Here is an 18,707-nt window from a genome sequence, read left to right as displayed (position 1 = left end):
ACCATGACCAAGCAGTTTGTAATTTGTTTTTAGGGTTTAGACAAAACACCTATAAGAATTAAGTTTGATACCGGTTCACAGGTTAACCTAATACCAAGACATGTCCTCAACAGGTCCAGTACAATCTCTTTATTTAGCTATATAGCTTTATTAAGCTAGATAGCTTGATAAAGCTACTACAAATAGCTTAATTAAGCTATTTTCAGAGTAAAAAAAACTAAAAAAAAACTGCTAAAAATAAAATCCAAAAAATCGCATGATGAGTTGTTGTCAGTGTTTTACATAAGCATGTGAGAAATAAAAACCAAGGTATAAAAGCGCGTCTCACGAGGAGAACTTTAATTAGAAATTACTGATTTCACGGTCATAAAAGAATTTTGGTAAGGAAAACAATAAAGACGAAGATCGGAAAATGGTAAGTTTATCATCGCATGATGTATTTATATGACTATTGAATTTATAATAAGAATCCCCTATTTAACCAATGATTAAATTTTATTAAATTTTCTACATATTTTCGCAATGTGCATATGTATGAGGCACAGTTTGTTGGTAAGTAAAACAAAATTAATACAATATGGCAACACTTACAAATTGGCAACAATAGCTCCTCGTTTGGTATTCCTTCCATAATACCGGAAGTTGTGGTGTGAAACTAAAGATCAGATGCGGATTTAGGCGAATCATCGTCTTTCAGGCCAAAATCTACGGAGGAATAATGTGGTCAAAAATACATTTCTTTACATGTCGGTTTTAATTACATTTAAAGTTTTTACTTACATAAGATGAAATTTAAATAGTTGTCATCAATTATGTTAATATATTTAAATGAAAATAAAAGTATAATTTTACCAAAACTACAGTATTACATAAAATTTTGTGTAGGATGAGAGAAAAAATCGTGGAGAAAATGTAAAAGGCCAAAAAAAAGAGGAAAGTCTACAAGAGGAGGAATTATAAGTAAATTTATAGAGGAGGACCAAAGCAGAAATGACTGCATTTACAAGAGGAAGAATACGATAATTAAAAAAGTAAATATTATTATTGTTATGGGATATAAATGTCACCTATATTCCTTGTGTCTTGTAAGGTGTCGGACACCTCCACGATTTCTTTGTAGAATTGTATGTAAAGAGCCCTTGTGCCATTTTTAATGTCTTTCTTCCATTTATGTTCTTTCTCTTCTCCTAAAGAAATGTTAAGGCTCATGAATCACACATATTCGTAATAATATATGTGATATTCTAATATTATTTTTATGTTTCTACAATACATGTACATACCAACTTCAAAGTCAAGATCCAATAGTTCTTCAAGCAAGTCCTGTATTTTTTTTTTTTAGAAATTTGCTGCTTTGTTTTTTTTCTCAATAGAATGGAAAACAGTTCTTTCAGTGGAAGTAAAAAAAAAATGGGTTCTAATGAGAGTGAAGAACAATATAAAGAATTGTTTCTCAAAGCCTCTTGTAGGAATAGAGAACGGTTGTTTTTGCATTTTTCAGAAAAGTTTATCAAATCGTTGTCCAAAGTCTTATTTGCCAAACTGGTATGTTCTTTTTCATCAAACAGGGAATTATTGTATTCAGAATGTCTTAGCTCTGCTCGCCACTGATGAATTTCATTCTGGAGGTCCGTGTGATAAATGTCATATCCATCGTCTTTCCATCTTCACAACGTCAAGGTTTGTGATTACGGAACTCCACATCTTCACAACGTCAAGGTTTTGTGATTACGGAACTCCACACAAACCCTTGACATAAGTCGCTACCTAAAAGTCGGGCTCACGTTCAACATTACGTAATATTTCTAAAAATATATTGTCCAATGAAATAACTCCTTATAAAACGTAGTTTGGGTTTTGTACAAAGATGGCGGATCAAGAAAAGAGAATTTGCGAAAAATTCAATATTAATTGTCTTACTGAAAATCAAAGGCTGGATATATCATGTTTGAACGAAAACCGGGCTGTATTCGTTGGAACTAAGACAGGAAGTGGCAAATCCTTGGCATATGAATGTGTACCACTTGTGTTCGGTGAAACTGTGGTAACACTCACTAAGTGACTAACATTTATAGTTGCTCAGCTCCGTTAGTAAAAACAGCACAAGTAGAACGGTTGTCCAGCTTGAGATATAAAGCAGTATACGTTGAAGTGTCAACCGATGTTGAGAGAGTTACAAGCGGTTACTACAACTTCGTTTTTGTTAGCCCGGAGGTCCTATAGTCTGTCCCAAGATATTTATGCAGCACATTTGGACGATTTTCAATAAAAATACACATACTTGTGAAAGAAGTGCAATTGAAATAGTTGAAAGGGATATTTTCCAAGATAATTTCATTGACACATTATCATCTTTCACTCGGAAAAATTCACAGGAACGAAAACAGATTCCTTACGGAAATTTATAATGGGGAATGTTTACATCTTTTCTCCATTCGGAATACACTCGGAATGCATCGCGCAATTTTTCAACGTTATCATCCGGGCTTGCTGCAATACAAAATCTCCGTAGACATCACATTTTTTAGCATTGTATTGAAACCTGATAAGCTTACAGGGGCGTTTCGACTAAGAAATCTTCGAAAGGACTATATATGGTTTGAGCCTAAAATGGCCCCCTAAAATGAACATTGTCATTTTACTGAAATTCTTCGTTTTATTTGTACAAATATACATTTGAAGTTTTTTCATAATTTTCATTTTGATTTTAGTGCCCACAATTTAAAAATATGACATCATAAAGTTTACCTTTTCCCGCCATTTTCTCATTTTTAGCATAAAACGGCTTGTTTTGAGGCAGTTTTTCTTTAAGGAAACATTGAGTGACTACTTGAACAAACAAAATATTTTCACCAAAGATGTATCTTTCCAATACTTATAAGTGACTAAAAGTTCGTTCTTGTTCAAAGAGTCGCTCTATATTTCCCATTCGAAAAAAGATAAGAAAAATGTTAATTTTTGGTTGATTTTGATTGAATTATAAAAATAGCGTCACTTCTGACGTCATATACTGCTAGTGAGTGCATATAAATCAAATAAATGGGTGAAAAACATATTTCATGTCAACTCTTTTATAAAAAACAAACAAATTAATGTACCTGAATCATTTTAAGAATAGCGAATTTTGGGGGCCAAATTTGACTTATACCATATATAGTTCTTTTTCATACTTTTGAATGAACATCGTTTGAACCCTGAGGTATTTATAAAAATCAAGCAATTAAGTCAAATGTAAATCCAAAATATCTTGGGACAGAGTATAGTTGGAGAAGCTAAACGGAGGGATGCTCTGAAGAACCCAGAGTTTCGAAAGAGACATGTTTGATAGTTGTTGATGAGGCGCATACCATCATTCATTTGTAAGATAATACAGTTAACAAATAATTTACACACATACATAATCATCATTTATCAAGTTCATAAGTTCTTATCTCTAGCTCTCTACATTGACCATAAACCCAGACTTGTTACTTTATTTTTGTCCTTAAATTTTTTTTAAAAATTAAAAACATGAATTAAATTATATACTGCATAAATGATTGTATCCGTATAATGTTTAAAAACCAAATTATGATATAAAGTCAGATGCAAACAAATCTGCATGATATTTCAATAATTTATAATTATAATAGATTAAATAAAGGTAACAACAAAAATTGAGATTTTTTTGACTGTAATGAAATAATTTGAATTCTTTCAAAATAGTGTGATTAAAATCATATCCCAACAGTTATCTTTAAAACATTCATAAGTGATATATGTTTTGAGCCAGAAAGATTTTCATCAGGCATTTTCCCATCCAACTTAATATGAAATCAAGTTATAAATCCAAGTTGAAACACCCAAAGAAAATTTGGAAGACCCTAGAGGTCCAGTTATCATAATCCATATCTTTTATTTTCAGGGGTGAGGGAAAAAATCAGGAAGCTGCATTCCGCGAGTGGTTTGGTCACATAGGTGAAGTGCATTCTCTCTATTTAAAAGTTCCTTGTTTGGCACTGACTGCTACTGCGTGCCCAAGTCACAGAAGAAAAATCATGACAAAATTGTGCTTTGGAAAAAATGCTTGTGTGATATCTGACACCCCTGATAGAAATGACATTAAAATGAGTGTTATTAAAGTGAAACAAAACGAAGACCCTGATGTCATTTTTCATGGATTATTAAAGAATTTGATTTACTCTCAGTTTCAATCGGAAGTGATGGATTTTCATTTTCAGCCTTAATGCAGACGATATAAACATGTAAAATGACAAATGGATATCGATCCACAGAACATTTCAAGTTGAAACTTTATCTGAAGATTTTTTTTTCAAACAAGCATCATGGAATTTGTTGTCCCTATAAGGATTTGAACAAGTTGGGAAATCTCTGTTGGAATCTCAATAAATACAAATATATATGAATATATTAATTTTTCTCTGACAATGAAGACTACTGTGGAATCATTACAATTCGTGGTGGCTCAATTTTCGTGGTATTCGTGGGAAGCCCCTCCCCACGAATTTACATCCTCAACAAAAACAAATTTAGAAAGAGTTATCTTTGAAACTGAAAACTTGCGCATTCACGAAATTACATACCAACGAATAAGCCAAAAACCCACAATCCACGAAAATTGGCTCCCACGAATTTAAATGATTCCACAGTAAATCAATTTCTGATTATGCTAAAAAATAAAACACATGATTGATTAAGAATCTTATTTTATTGCACAGTATGAGTTAATGGGCAGTTATGTTGGGAAGAGTGTTTTTACTTTAATTATCAAAAGGAAGAGTTATAGATGCGCATTAAACATTGTGTTATATTGGTCCATGCAGTTTCAAAGACTCACAGAGAACCTTTCATTTTAAACAAGTTTTAAAACATTTCATAACTTGCTCTGAAATCCATTTGTGCAGTTCTTCAGCTTTAACTCTGGAAAATATATAACTAAATCCCCTGAAAGCATGGAATTCCCTTCCCTGGATAACATCAAAAACTTCACCATCCAGCAGTTCTGTCATCAAAAGATTAAGCTCAGAGTCTCTGTTAACAGTTGGTTTTGAACGTCCCTTTTCCTTACTTGTGAAGTGTCGTAATATATTTTCTTTCAATTCTTGCTGAATTTAAATAGAAAGAGCTATTCTCTGTGCACTGTTGTGGGTTATGTTAGATCCCTGTTCTCTTAATTTCTTCTTAATTTTCTGCACAAGAGTCTTTACCAGATTGTCATTGGGAATATTTTTACCTTTCCCACCATGTGTATTGGCTGTGTAGTTCCATTTATATTCAACTACTTGTCTTGGACTCAAGATGGCAGTTTCGTATGCTTGCATATGCCACAATCATAAACGGTATTTAGTATGGTGGGCTGCATCGGCACAAAGCATCTCGAATTTTGCATTTTTGAAAATACGAACACCATCACCGTAATGATAGGCATCTTCTGTGTCTCTGAGCAGAAAAGACAGTTTCATGAATGAAACTAGCCATACTGCAACATGATCCACCTTTGAATGCATTGCTGAATTTGTTGTATCCTGATTTAAAGCAAAGTCCCATTCATGTTCTTTTTCAAGGTGTCTTTTGAAATGACCCTTAGTTTTGTAAGTTTTGTTGCATGTACAGCTGTATCGATTAATCCGAGAGTCGTACATTTCTGCCAACAGTAATTCTTGATCATCCATCTCCGATACTTGATCAGTCATTTGAATGTTGGTAAGGCTGTCTATAATATATTTTAATAAATTGCAAGTAACTATCAGGTAAATTTATTTTATAGATAATTTCCATAAAAAAATAACGATACCATGAATCTTTACACTGGATATATGTATCAAAATTTACCTTCGTTTAGTTTTATGTACGTTTTAAACAGTTGTTCACCCAGTTCTTTGAGCCAAGCATACTGTTCCCAAATGGATGCCAGATGTAAGAAATGAGGAATCTCAACATTAACTGGGACACCGTCTAAAGAGTCCATTCCAAACATGTGAAGACAAGCTCCTAACACAAGGAATCAAGGCAGTCCTGCACGAAGTTCATATGTGATCTAAAACAAATAATTACATAAAATATTAAAACTAAAAGCTGATATGTATTTCAGGGAAATTACTGGTAATGTCTTTGCAGTTCATTTACCTATATGAACTTGTTACTCCCTCTGGACCTTGAACATCAACTCTCCTGACAACATTTCTCAACTGGTACAACCTTCCTTGATCTGCAAATTTTTGTAAATTATTATTAATTAGCTAAAAACTTTAAGTCTTTAATATTGTCCACAGTTAAATTTGTCTTTTAAACTAACAGATCCAAAGTTAAACAGGAAGTACATAAGTGTGAAGGAGGAGATGTTATCATGGATGGGTGGGGTGTAAGTAGTATTGTCAGTAATTTTTAGAGATATATACAGTATGACATCAATTTCTACATTTATCAATTTAAGTTAGAATCAGAAAACCTTAAGAACAACTGAAGTTCATTACCATAATTATGTAACTGTAATTTAAAGAATGGTCAACAAATCTTGATAGCATGATTACAAAAAACAAACAAAATAATTTGATAGAAAACTACAATACACTACTATTCTAGATTTCTACACAAGCACATGCTGTAACCTCAAAATGCTGAATGACTGGTAAGTAAAATATAACTCATTCCAAAATAGAACTCACTCTGAACAATAAAATTTTAGTAAGAAAAGATATTCCAAATGGAGGTCATCATCTGGTCAACTGGCAACAAAACCAAACAAGGAATTGTACATATGAAACTGCTGACAAGAAATACCCCAAGGAAGTTCATCATCCGATGCAAACCCTCGGGTCTGTGTATTACACCAGCTAAACCATTAAAGTCACACTCAGCATTCATCATGGCTAACTGGGCACTGTACACTCTCTCGTTGGTCAACACATCACCCCCAAATACAATCTTTTCAATGACCTTCGTAGGGTTTTCTTCAGAGTGAGCTACACAGTGTTCATGTATATGTTGTAGGATACTAATCATGTCCTCTGACTTGTTCTCACTTTTGTCAAGCAAATCAATTATTCTGTACTCGGATTTTTTGCACATTTCATCCATATATGGATGCTGAATACAGTCTGGGATAGAGGCCTGAAATTGCTTCAAACACTTTACATGCTTGCACAGGATCTTTATTATATGATATATCATTTTCTAGGGCTTGGCAATCACCTGTATTTGGTATGAAAACACTATTTGGAACTTTCATTATCTCGGCTTTGGGGCACTCATCAGGAAGGTCTTGACAGTCCTCTCTTACACAACGCAATGTTCAAAAACCAATGAATGCTCTTCCTCTGTCTGTCTTTGGCATCGAGGTAGGTGATATTGTTAAATCTAGATTGTCTCCAATCACTTCAAATCTTGGGATTGATTGGGCTAGGAAACTATAGTGTTTGGATATGAAATTCAGTGATAAGGTTAATTCAGTGATAAGATTCTTGTTTTCTTGTTTTCTGCTTGCGCATAACAGGGGTCAGTTTTGGGCTGTACACAAAAAAGAGGACTAACAGCTGGGAATTCTATTGCTAATGTCTTATCTTGTGTTTTCAAAGGCAATGCACTTAATCCTGTAGTAGCTGGGTATTTAGGAATTGAATAACAGTTGGCTTGTACTAAACAATCTTCATATGATCCAGCTACTGAATAAGATGTTGGACAGTGTACAAATGACATACCTGTTTGGTATACGGTAGTCGTCAAGACCACTGGTGGAATCGTAATCTGATATTTGTCAGATATGATTGTATCTGATTCTGGAAGTGCCTCCAAACTTTTCTTAACTTTCTGTGTCATATATTCCATTTGGCACTGCTTCACATGGTCTTGGACAATGTGTTTAATTTTCTGTCTCTGACTGATTTCAAATTCATTCCTCTTAAGACCCATGGACTGGGGTCGATTTCCCAAAAATCAATCGGCGATATTTATTTAAATTATTGTCCTTACAAATACGACAAAAAGATAGAGAGTTTGCCATTCTGCACCGGGACTCCCCTTGTGTTAATTCCCTTCCAAAGCCTTCTTTCCCATCTCCCAAACAATCTAAGTTTTTCTATTCTAAAAATACCGTTCAAGCTCAGATTCATTCGGAAAACACAACCATCTTTGATTCCACCAGAGAAACATTAGTGAGTAGGAAAAGGAATTAAGCTGCCTGAGAAATCTTCCCAGACGGAGCCAATTAAAACCAAAGTAGCTGAAACATGTAACATTTGCCTATCTGTTATTGAACGGGGACATTGGGTGGGGTGCAACAAAGCAAGGTGTGGGTACATGATAGATGTACCAATTTCTTTTTGGGAGTTGATTTTTAATGTCACGCGGACAAACCGAAAGTGAAACAGTGTTTGGACCCAATCACTTAATCAACACCGCTAAAAAGAAATAGTACTTTAAAATAATCGATAATCGATAAATTCGACGAAATGTATTCGTTTGTCTTATTTCCCTTTAAAATATGTATCTGAAAAGCTTGAAAATATTCAGAATTTGAAATGATTAAATTCGAAAGTTTTAGTAGTTGTATATATTCCTACGAAATCAGGTCAATCCAGAGGAAGTCTCGTTCAACCAGACGCTCGGCTGTCTCCGTAAATTTCCGACGAGCAGGGTTTACAGAGAAAGCCTAGCGTTCTGGTTGAACAAGACTAATAGAGGCACCGAGCGCTTCCCGGGTAATTGAATTCGACAAAAGTCGGCTGATTCCGTAACGTTAACCTACATAAAAATCGGCCGAAAGATAAAATATTCGTATTTATAAAAATGGTTAATAATTGAAATAAAATGAGTAATTTCGGCAAAATTTTTTTACTGTGTATAGCGTTGATTTTTAGAATGACAATAGTTTTTGAACTATTTTCATTCGACACATATTTGTACACCCACGCTTTATTTTCCCGCCAAGCTTCGAAGACAAGACGACATTCTCAGATTTGTCAACGTATCGGTCGAGATTTCTCAACGGAAAGGTTTGTGTTTTATGTTTGTTTTAAATGCATATGAAACTGATTGTCTTAAAGTTATTTCGTTACATTTCTTACATGAAAAGTGAAGTTTGTAACAGTCAACAAGCCTTTCTAAAGACACGGTCGCCACTGTTATTGTCATATACCATTTAGCTACACTACAGGCATAAGAACTAAAATAAAGAGTTATATTTTAGATATAATATTGTGCTGTTGACGAGGAAATCTTTATGTTGATTGAGGCTTCGCATACGAGTGATAGTCTAGAGTGAGTGTTTTAATGCTTGAAGTGATGATATGTGAATTGCTTTGTTTTTGTCGTGGTGATTATAGAGTTTCATTGGAGTAGATAATCCAGAAATTCAGTCATGGAAAACCTGTTATAAATCATAAGCAGATATTTATGTTTACCAGTTTTTACAAGTGTATTCATTATTTAGAATTTGGGTGTACATAAATTATCCACATTTCACACGTCATAGAAAATGGTAAAATAGAAATGCACATATGTATATCTTGGACATTTGATAATAAATGAACTGCAAGTGTTGTATGTCAGGGAGATAAACTTTCAAGAAATGAACAATCAAGAGATGAATGAACAAGAAATATGAACATTGACACAAGAAATACCGGTATGCTCTTACCATGCTCAAGATAAATCTCAATTGAAGGCAAAGTAGTTTTGAATTAATATCTTGTGCAAGAAAAGTAACAAAGTGTGGTTATCAACATGTTTTAGGAACTGAGGTGTTGAAAGTGACCATATATTAATCTTAATGGATGTATAGAGACGTGATAATTAATGTCGGGATATTCTCTATTGAGATCTGATTTTCATTAACTTGCACTGATTGATTCCTGTAGATCAATAAAGTGCAGCATATTTATGAGTTCAGAAGGCCATTAATTTATTTCAAAATTATCTTTGTTTGATCAAGATTATTTATTCAAGTTAAAGTTATACTCTTGTGAAAAGAACTGAGGGTTTCACATTGCACTGATATTTCCCCTTAACATTGCACTGATATTTCCCCTTAATATATATAACAGTTGGGTTTTGTATAAAACGAAAATTCAGATAACTGCTGTTAACTTGGACATAAAGAATATGCATGGAAAGGCAATATTAATATTTTCCTTGTCGTGTGACTTTGCGACTGCTGTGGAATAGTTGGTGGACCTCTGGTTGTTAAACCAATTCAAAGTCGAAAAATAGCTAAGCTTAAAGGCATAATATCTATGAAAATACGTATTATTTTATATTGCTTTGAATGTCGTGATATGCTAAGATTATGATATTATTAAAAGGATTTCTCTCTCGTAAATATCAATTTTTACTGTTATATGTAGACTAAACAAGCGAAATGACATTTTCTTGAATTCTTGTGCAGGATGACAAAAATTCGATTTGATCCCGCCTCTATTCATATGACCCCAAGTTTGAACTCTTTCGGAAAGCTTTTCACGCATGCTCAACGCGGTAAATTAAAACAAACATGTCGGAAAACAGCAAATCTAACCGAGGAAGAAAGAGATGTTTAACCGATTCTGCGAGAAAAAGAAATAGAGCCACAGTAGCATCTAAATGGAACAAAAGCAGAGTATATATTGGTAATCAGTTTGAACGCTGGAATGAATTGAAGGCCATATTGAATGTGGATACGCATGCCGAAGTAGCCAATGTTTTGCTGAACAAGTGAGTCTCACACACGTGTTTTAGTTAACGTTTGTTTGTCTTTTATTCAAACAATTATTTTTGTAGAAGTGATACATAGATAGAAACCAATCATAAGTTATTTTTTCGAGAATATAGCCGATAAAAAAGAAGCAAAAATACAAGAAAAGTATTGTTAGACATTTACGATATGCACTCAGATATAAGAGGCCTCCGAAGGGGAAATCAAAATCAAAATATATAAACCCATGTTTGCAACTCAAATATTAGTTTGATTTTAATATAGGAAGTAAAAAATAAAACATATATGGATTAGAAATAAATAAATACTAGTTCATAGTTGTCAAAAGGATTAAAGTCTCTAATGAAAAAAGCCTCTGTACATACATTGTGTGCAGGTGTGTATTGCATAGTTTGTGCGATTGTGTGTTTACAACTACTTGCACATTCAGTAGAGTTTTGATTTGGAAATTTTAACGCCCCCTGCGCAGCTCTACATTGCTTAAATATCATTTTTGTTAATGATTTCTGTTTATTAGCTTTGTAACATTCTTTTGTAGTTATCATGGTTATCATGCAAATAATATAGTTGATGCAGTCAGTGATTATCAACCAAACTCCCAAAAATCTGAAACAGAAGAATTAGAAAGAACAGTTAATGTAGTTTCAAAGGATACAGCTGTAACTTCAACACCTGGACCATCACATATACATTCTCGTTTCCACACCACATGTGATGTGTCAGACATATCATCGGCTGGAGAATATCATAGGTAGTTTGCGATTAATTTTACATGTTGTGAGAATATTGCCTTCCTTATTTTTTATAAGCATTACTGATTTACTGTATCAAGTATAGTTTCCTATGACAGCCATCAGTGGGACCCTCTCTTAATGAGCTAACTTTATTGTATTTACAGAGAGTCAGACATGTCGGGTATTGAAGAGTTTTGTAGTAGTGCGAAAAAAGCGTATGAAATTGAGAAGTCAACTTCCTTTATTAATCCTTTCGAGTAAGTTGTGTTTTGTGATCATATTATTGCATAAAGCTTACAAAAGATTAGCAGAATAAAAATTGAATGTTATTATGATTTGTGTCTTACAGTGGTTACCATAGTTTTATTTATGAAAATTAATGAGTTTTGTTTGTTCATAACAGTCTTACAATTGACGAGGATGAAATGTGCTTGCTGGACGATGATTCGTCTGATTCTGATGAGGAATTTCAGCCAAATTTCAATTTAACACTCAGGTAACAGCTATATCTAGCTAAAAACTGTTAGAATTGTTTTAAGTATTTAATCTAAAGAATTGCTGCATCCATAAATCAATTTATAAACTCTATCAAAGCTGATGTAGAATTCTGTTATGGAGGATGTATATCATATCTTCCTTTGAAACACCTTCTGTTCATTGAAACTTTCAACAGTCTATGCTCTAATTGCAATTGTGGATTGTATAGCTGTTTCATTGTAAATATATATGTATTTAATTTTACAGACCAAGTAATGCAGACCAGCTTCCTATAGAGTACTCGGATGATGAGTCTGACACATGTGATGATGACCCTGCTGATGCTGCAGAAACAGACTACAAGAGAGTAAACAGTATTGAGGACGTAGAAACTTTAATTACTGACCGCCCTCTTCTTGTATACCAACAGCCCTTGTTGGATTTGGCCAACACACAGATTAGTACTATCTGCAAAATTTGTAATGAAGCTGTCAGCATTTGTGTGGATAATATTGGTTCAGCAACATATCTTAAATGGGTAAGAACCATTCAGAACATGTTTTAATGAGGGAGAATAAAGGTCTCAAAGTCAGTTCAAAAGACATGGTGACATACAAACTCATGATTTACCAACTAAAGAATTTTTATATGATTTCCACATTTTTTGTATATCATATGAAAAGATGAACTTTTGAAAAAATCACAGTGTTTTAAAGTGAATTGTTGGATATTTTTATTGATTTTTTTTTTTATTGAAAGATTTTATAAAAACCATGCAGTTTAAAAGTTTTTCTTTCAATATTTATGAATTTATAAAGCCTGTTTTGTTGAAATCTCAATCCAGATTACTGATACATATTTTTTTATTGTAGGTCTGCAAATTAGGTCATGTTGCGAATAGGTGGTGTTCGCAGTCAATTCTCAACAGAAGAATGCATGCTGGAGACCTTGTTTTTGCATCAGCCATCCTATTGTCGGGCAACAATTTCCAGAAAATTTCAACACTGGCAAAGTTCTTAAAACTTCCAATTCTTAGCTCCTCATCATTTCACAGAATTCAAAAAACCTACCTTGTTCCATCAATTGACAGATTTTGGATTCAGAAACAAGAAAGTACTCTTAGAGAATTTCAAAATACAGATATAATAGTTTTAGGTAAATACTAAATAATATAGCCAATTTAAATTGAATACAAAAAAATTAATTTAAAAAGAAGAGTGAAGTATGGAATTCATGAAATGGTATACATGTTTCATTTAACTTGAGATATTTTATTCTGCATAGCCATACACTCATTTTTAGGTGATGGGCGTATGGATAGCCCAGGACACTGTGCACAATACTGTTCATACACCTTCATGGAGTATACATCCAAGAAAATTCTATGCATCACAACAATGGACAAACGAAGTACTGACCGGAAAAGCACCAACCTGGAGAAAGCTTGCTTCCTGCGAGGGATGCAGTTTTTTAAAGACAAAGGCATCAAAGTTGTAGAGGTGGTGACTGATGCACATGTCCAAATCGCTTCAGTAATGAGTATGTACATAGTGATATGATCATAAAATTCATTAGCTATTAAGCTAAAAATGTAATAAACTTGTTTAAGTGTTTTTACAAATCATATTTTGTGTAATTTTATATCTCATGGAAATTTATTTTCTGTATAAGTGTGTCTAATTCCTTTCTATGCTCTTGATTCTTGTTTTATCAATCTCATATGTTATACATATACTTTATGTTGATTATTAGGAAAGGATTTCCCGGATATAAAGCATTCTTTTGATGTCTGGCACGGGACAAAGAATTTGGGAAAGAAACTCACAAAGGTATAGACATTACTACTAAGTTAAATATAGACATTAATACTATTAAGTTAAATGTATATATGCGTGTAATGAAAACCATGACTTTACCTGTTGTTTGAGACTAGTCTGTGATTACCTACATTTATTGAACATGACATGTAGATCAGTCAAGAAAAAGGAAACAAAGAATTGAGTGGATGGGTCAAGGATGTAGTAAATCATTATTGGCACAGTGCAGAAGTTTCTACCACTTGTGAAGAGTTTCTTGTAAGTTTTAATTCACCTAAAGTTCAGAATATTTCGTATATTACCTCAGTACCAGTATCTATTATTAGTTTTGCTTTTGAGTCCCTGCAAAGAAAATCTAAATATTGTAATGTATAGGGTAATTTTGTCATATTCAAAAATTATCTTTTGTTGATTATTTTTACAATGACTTATATAATTATTCTTTTAATTGTATTTAAGGATGTTTGGTATGGTATGCTCCATCATATTGTAAATGAACATGAGTGGTTTGTACCATTTGCAAACTCTACGGTAAGCACTTGCCAACACGGCCCTTTAGAAGATGGTAGTCAGACAAAGGAGTACCTTAAGAAAGGATCAGCAGCCCATAATGCACTTAGACAAATCATAATGGATAAACGGCTTGTGAAAAACATTCCATACTACCTTAACTGCCGGTATGTAAACTTATTGAAGGATAAAATTTTCCCCATTAGCTTGGAATAAATAATTTCGACTATCTATATTAATTTTAATGATCTTTTGGTGCATAATTTGACGTTTTTTATTATATATATGAAAGAAAAATGCATAGTATTTATTGGGTCTCTACAATGTACTGCACATTTCATGTTTTAACATATTTATAAAATAAAGAATGTACTATTGTAACCCTTGACATCTTTCAAACAAGACCAACTTTTAATGCTATCCATACAACCTTCAGCATTATCAAATATCCAACTCTGCATAGCAATTTAAAAAAAAAACAATCTCTTTCACAATCATATTGACTTTTCATTCATTGTAGGAGCACGTCAGAACTGGAAAATTTTCAAAATCTAATTCTGGTGTATTCCTCCAAGAGACACTCTTACAGCCCTCCAGTATATAGGGCAAGAAACAGGTTGGCTGCCCTTGACCATAATTCTCATGCAGAGCGAGAGGTGATGAAGAACAAAGATGGTTCTCTGAGGTTTGTAATGTTCGTCAAATATAATGCATAATATATCCAAAAATACTGGACAGAAAAACAATCACACTATCCCTTAAAATATTTACAGCCAACCAGTTTTGAATAAATCAGATAGTTTTTGCCCAATACAGCAACTGGCCTGGATGGAAAAAATGATGAAAATATATAAGCCATTTGAATAACATCTCATTTTTTTTTTATTTCTTGGCATTTACTTTGTAAAACCAGACCATATTCAAAATGAATGTTTTGTATTGCAGTTTTATCCAAGCATAATTTATTCATTTATGGTTATATGTAGGTGGCAAAGAAGTTACAACAAAAAAACATCTAGATGGTCTGTCCACCCTGTAAAAGTGGAGAAAAATTACAGTTATGTTCAAGACCTAATTCGGCATATCATCACCAGCAGGATAGAGGATGACATTGGAATGAACAGACCCATGGAATTGGAGGCAGACGATCCACGGCGGATATCTGCCCATTTGGCACCAGTTCCACCACCATCAACGAGAGACATTGTGGCTTCTCAAATTTCTAGATTCGAAAATCTAAATAAAACAATTGAGTACTGGACAGCGGAGGGGCAGTAAAGCTTTCATTTGTGACAATATTATGCCATTGATAGGGCTGGGTAATGCCTAGAGTTTTCCATATTGCCATGTTCTGTGATATTTATCTCTGTGATATTTATCATATATTTTATTACAGGGAGCTAGACATAGTGGTTTGCTTCACTTGCATATGGATGATGCTGTAATCAGAGAATGGTTACAGGTTTTTCTCTTTGATAATTGTATGTCATTAGTCATCAATTTAAATAAATAAATCATGTTTTTTTTTATTGATATCTGAGATTTTATATTACACTACTTTGATCTGATTAAAAACAGAACAAACACTTTTCCTGCAAATGTAATTTAATTTCAATTGAACCTCCCCCCAACGAAACCTTTATATTGTCCAAATGGATTGGGATACTTGTCCCGGATGCGCCAAACACAACAGCTGGGTATCACACGTCTAATCCCTGCCCCAAGTCTGCCATGTTGCCAGAGTATGAACTGCCTGTAGGCCGCAAATCTGTTTGCTCTATTAAGGTCTTCATCAGGGGGCATGACGAGCAACTCCTCCCTCAGCCTTCTTGCCACTGCAAGAACTGCCTCGTCCAGGACAATCAAGTAGAAGTCCTGCAGAAATAGGAATATGAATTCATATGACATATCCCTTGAGCTATTTTGTTATCTAAATTATATAACTACTCGTTAGTTTAAAAGTGATTAAATGAAGGTATAATACTGAAACTTAATCAAAGTGAATCTGATTTGTTAACTTGGTTACATACAGGCAGTCTTGAGTAGCAGTTTGGTCTAGTTCTGCCACAACATCGTCTCTCTGCTTCTGTTGGCATTTCCCGGCAATATGTGCAGGTACACCAGGCCGGGGTAGGACCATCTGGTGGAGGATGATGTCCGCCATGCTGTCCGTCGTCCCTGTCCAAAACGTCGAACACGAATTCAGGGTGTTGTGATGCGATATCGACAACAAGTCCCCTCAGGTCACAATCCGATAGACGAGAAATTCTATCCTGAAATGATTAAAAACAATTTTTGCATGTCAGCACATTTTTTCCAGAATGGAACATATTCGGTCACAAATTGTTGAAAAACAATATTCTTATATCCATGAATTTTCTTTTAATACATATGTCAGGATAACTTATTTAAAATATTAATATTTATACCTGCAACTGACGATTTCTCTCCTCTAAAGTAGCTGCTGCTACCTGAGCCCTGTTGGGTCCATCAGCAGCTCCCCTGCGTGGTTGACCTCTTCCTCTTGAAGCTCTCCTTGGTCCTCTGCCCCTCCCTCTTACACCCCTGAGGGTGTCACGACCCCGGCCCCTACCTCTACCTCTTCTAATTGTCTGGACAGGATCAGCTGGCTCGCTGCTGTCAGAACTACCGGTATCATGTGGATACATTGAGCTTCTAGAGTCCTGAAATAACCACCAATACATGTTTGTCTTTGTTATATATAAAAAAAAAAGTAAGACGGGTGTTAACTTGTATCTGATAGATCGATTTTTCTGATTGATTTTTTTTTTCATTTTACATTTTTGGTTGGTTATTACAGTGTTTAGTTGTATGTTTAATTGATCCCCCCCCTAATTTTGAAGCAGAGAACCATCATTTCTGCTTTACAGATAAACTGGAATGTGCATATTTACAGGGGGTAAAATCTAAAGATATTTTACGTAAATTCTAACATGACACAGTCACCTGAAATTTTATTATAAACTTGCAAAGGTGGCTCAATATAACCAAAACAATTCAATCCCCTCTAGAAATAAAGTGTTAAAGGGAAGGATTTTCCCATCACACTTATATAAAAGAGGTAGAATATTTCAATCTTTGGCTGTATATTGAACGACTTGTTGATAAAAAAAAAAACAGGTGTCCGTGATAATAAAAATAGAACGTCTATATGTTAACTGTTGAAACAGAGACACTACACATCGAATATCATATTTATCAATTTTTCATACCCATTTTTTTCCGTATATAATAATCTAGTTTGTATTATAAGTATGAAACGCTCACAATTTATTATGATGTTTTATGTTGCAATTTTACTGGAATAAAAAAAATACCCCTTTGGGTACCCCATTCATGTTTCAATGTACAAAACATCGAACGGAAACAATTGTCATTGATCTATTACAATTTATTAATAGAAATGGATTAAATAATACTTTCGGGAAGGGATAGGCTTGCAATACACCTTCCACTATGTATGAATAATTTTATTATCACATAAGATTACTGTCATGTGCTTACCTCGTCATCCATTACGCTGCATCCGGGTATGTAAAACTCAGCTTCGGTAGACGTCGGAAAAACTTCCGATGCATAATTAACACGGTGAGTTCGGACGAGTTTAATCAATTAATTAATGATTAGGAGACTTTTTATAGACACAGTGATGCATTATTTAAGTATTTGATGTTATATCTTTGTTTTATGGTAACTTTCAGCAATATGAAAAGTACATCAAAATCTTAGACAATATGCCTTTAAGAAAAAAAAATTCATGTTGTGTTAAGAAATAGTTGACAGAAATTGGAATTTAAATAAGTGTTAAAGAGAAATAATTAGATATGAAAAGAAGTTGTAACTTTTCAGATTCAGATAACGAAAGCCTACCAAAAAGGTCAAACTTAGAAGCTGTTCAATATTCCGAATTAAGATTAACAGATGTTGAAGAACATGGTGTAGAAAGATATGAAGTTGTTGAGTCATCAAATACTTCGCTTGCTCATAATGTCATTTTTGAAAGAAGTGTTTTTGGCAGTTTTCACCAGGGTTCTGATAATTTTTCAGAGACAAGTAGGGGCCGGCAATGTGTTGCAAATGCATTGATAAGCATTCTGTACAGAGTTGCAAGTAAAAACACAGTTTTCTTTTGGGATAAAGAAGTAATTGATTACCTTTTAATTGAAGGAGATTCTCTTTATAGGCAAGTGAGGAAATACTGTTCACATTCATATTTGAATCCCGAGGACATTCCTCGAAAAGTGTGTTTTTATTCATGCTTAACAAATTTCTCCATTTCAACAACAATTACGGGAGATATCGTAAACACATCTTCAAATGAATTTCCCTTTGTTTCATTGGGAACAGCATTAAATCTCTGTTTGAATGAAGCACCTCATGCTTGTATATTTCTTTGAAAGGACGTTGCTTTAGCAATTCATTATTCTGATACTTTTTTCCACGTTTTCGACTCCCATGTAG

General features: G+C 33.8%; 2 protein-coding genes and 1 long non-coding RNA gene across 3 annotated transcripts; 2 read left to right on the top strand and 1 right to left on the bottom strand.

Moving 5' to 3' along the window:
* Positions 1-11,239: 11,239 nt before the first annotated feature.
* LOC136270201 (uncharacterized) lies at positions 11,240-11,911 on the top strand. The gene is made up of 3 exons (XR_010707938.1): positions 11,240-11,438; positions 11,586-11,678; positions 11,825-11,911. It is a non-coding gene; the product is annotated as an uncharacterized lncRNA (long non-coding RNA).
* A 257-nt stretch (positions 11,912-12,168) lies between these two features.
* LOC109617676 (uncharacterized) lies at positions 12,169-15,768 on the top strand. The gene is made up of 8 exons (XM_066067080.1): positions 12,169-12,436; positions 12,771-13,053; positions 13,201-13,437; positions 13,651-13,727; positions 13,869-13,973; positions 14,175-14,392; positions 14,746-14,910; positions 15,212-15,768. The coding sequence occupies exons 2-8, from the start codon at positions 12,831-12,833 to the stop codon at positions 15,501-15,503; spliced, it is 1,317 nt and encodes a 438-aa protein (XP_065923152.1). The 5' UTR covers positions 12,169-12,436; positions 12,771-12,830; the 3' UTR covers positions 15,504-15,768.
* LOC117689030 (uncharacterized) lies at positions 15,768-17,993 on the bottom strand. The gene is made up of 3 exons (XM_034468612.2): positions 16,655-17,993; positions 16,256-16,498; positions 15,768-16,100 (listed from the first exon to the last, which is right to left on the bottom strand). Exons 1-3 carry the CDS (start codon positions 17,018-17,020, stop codon positions 15,837-15,839), a joined length of 873 nt encoding a protein of 290 aa, XP_034324503.2. The 5' UTR covers positions 17,021-17,993; the 3' UTR covers positions 15,768-15,836.
* Between the last annotated feature and the right edge of the window lie 714 nt (positions 17,994-18,707).

This window comes from Magallana gigas, chromosome 7, assembly GCF_963853765.1.
Source record: "Magallana gigas chromosome 7, xbMagGiga1.1, whole genome shotgun sequence".
Lineage (NCBI taxonomy): Eukaryota > Metazoa > Mollusca > Bivalvia > Ostreida > Ostreidae > Magallana > Magallana gigas.
This window is presented reverse-complemented; position numbering and strand designations above follow the sequence as displayed.

What these genes read in the sequence shown, in the direction of transcription:
- LOC117689030 (XM_034468612.2), bottom strand. Translation starts at nt 17,020, where the DNA reads ATGAAAAAAAAAATCAATCAGAAAAATCGATCTATCAGATACAAGTTA. An exon ending in AGAGAAATCGTCAGTTGCAG is followed by an intron (nt 16,499 to 16,654) that starts GTATAAATATTA and finishes TAATCATTTCAG; the next exon opens with GATAGAATTTCTCGTCTATC. An exon ending in ACTGCTACTCAAGACTGCCT is followed by an intron (nt 16,101 to 16,255) that starts GTATGTAACCAA and finishes CTATTTCTGCAG; the next exon opens with GACTTCTACTTGATTGTCCT.
- LOC109617676 (XM_066067080.1), top strand. Translation starts at nt 12,831, where the DNA reads ATGCATGCTGGAGACCTTGTTTTTGCATCAGCCATCCTATTGTCGGGC. An exon ending in CCACTTGTGAAGAGTTTCTT is followed by an intron (nt 13,974 to 14,174) that starts GTAAGTTTTAAT and finishes ATTGTATTTAAG; the next exon opens with GATGTTTGGTATGGTATGCT. An exon ending in AACAAAGATGGTTCTCTGAG is followed by an intron (nt 14,911 to 15,211) that starts GTTTGTAATGTT and finishes GGTTATATGTAG; the next exon opens with GTGGCAAAGAAGTTACAACA.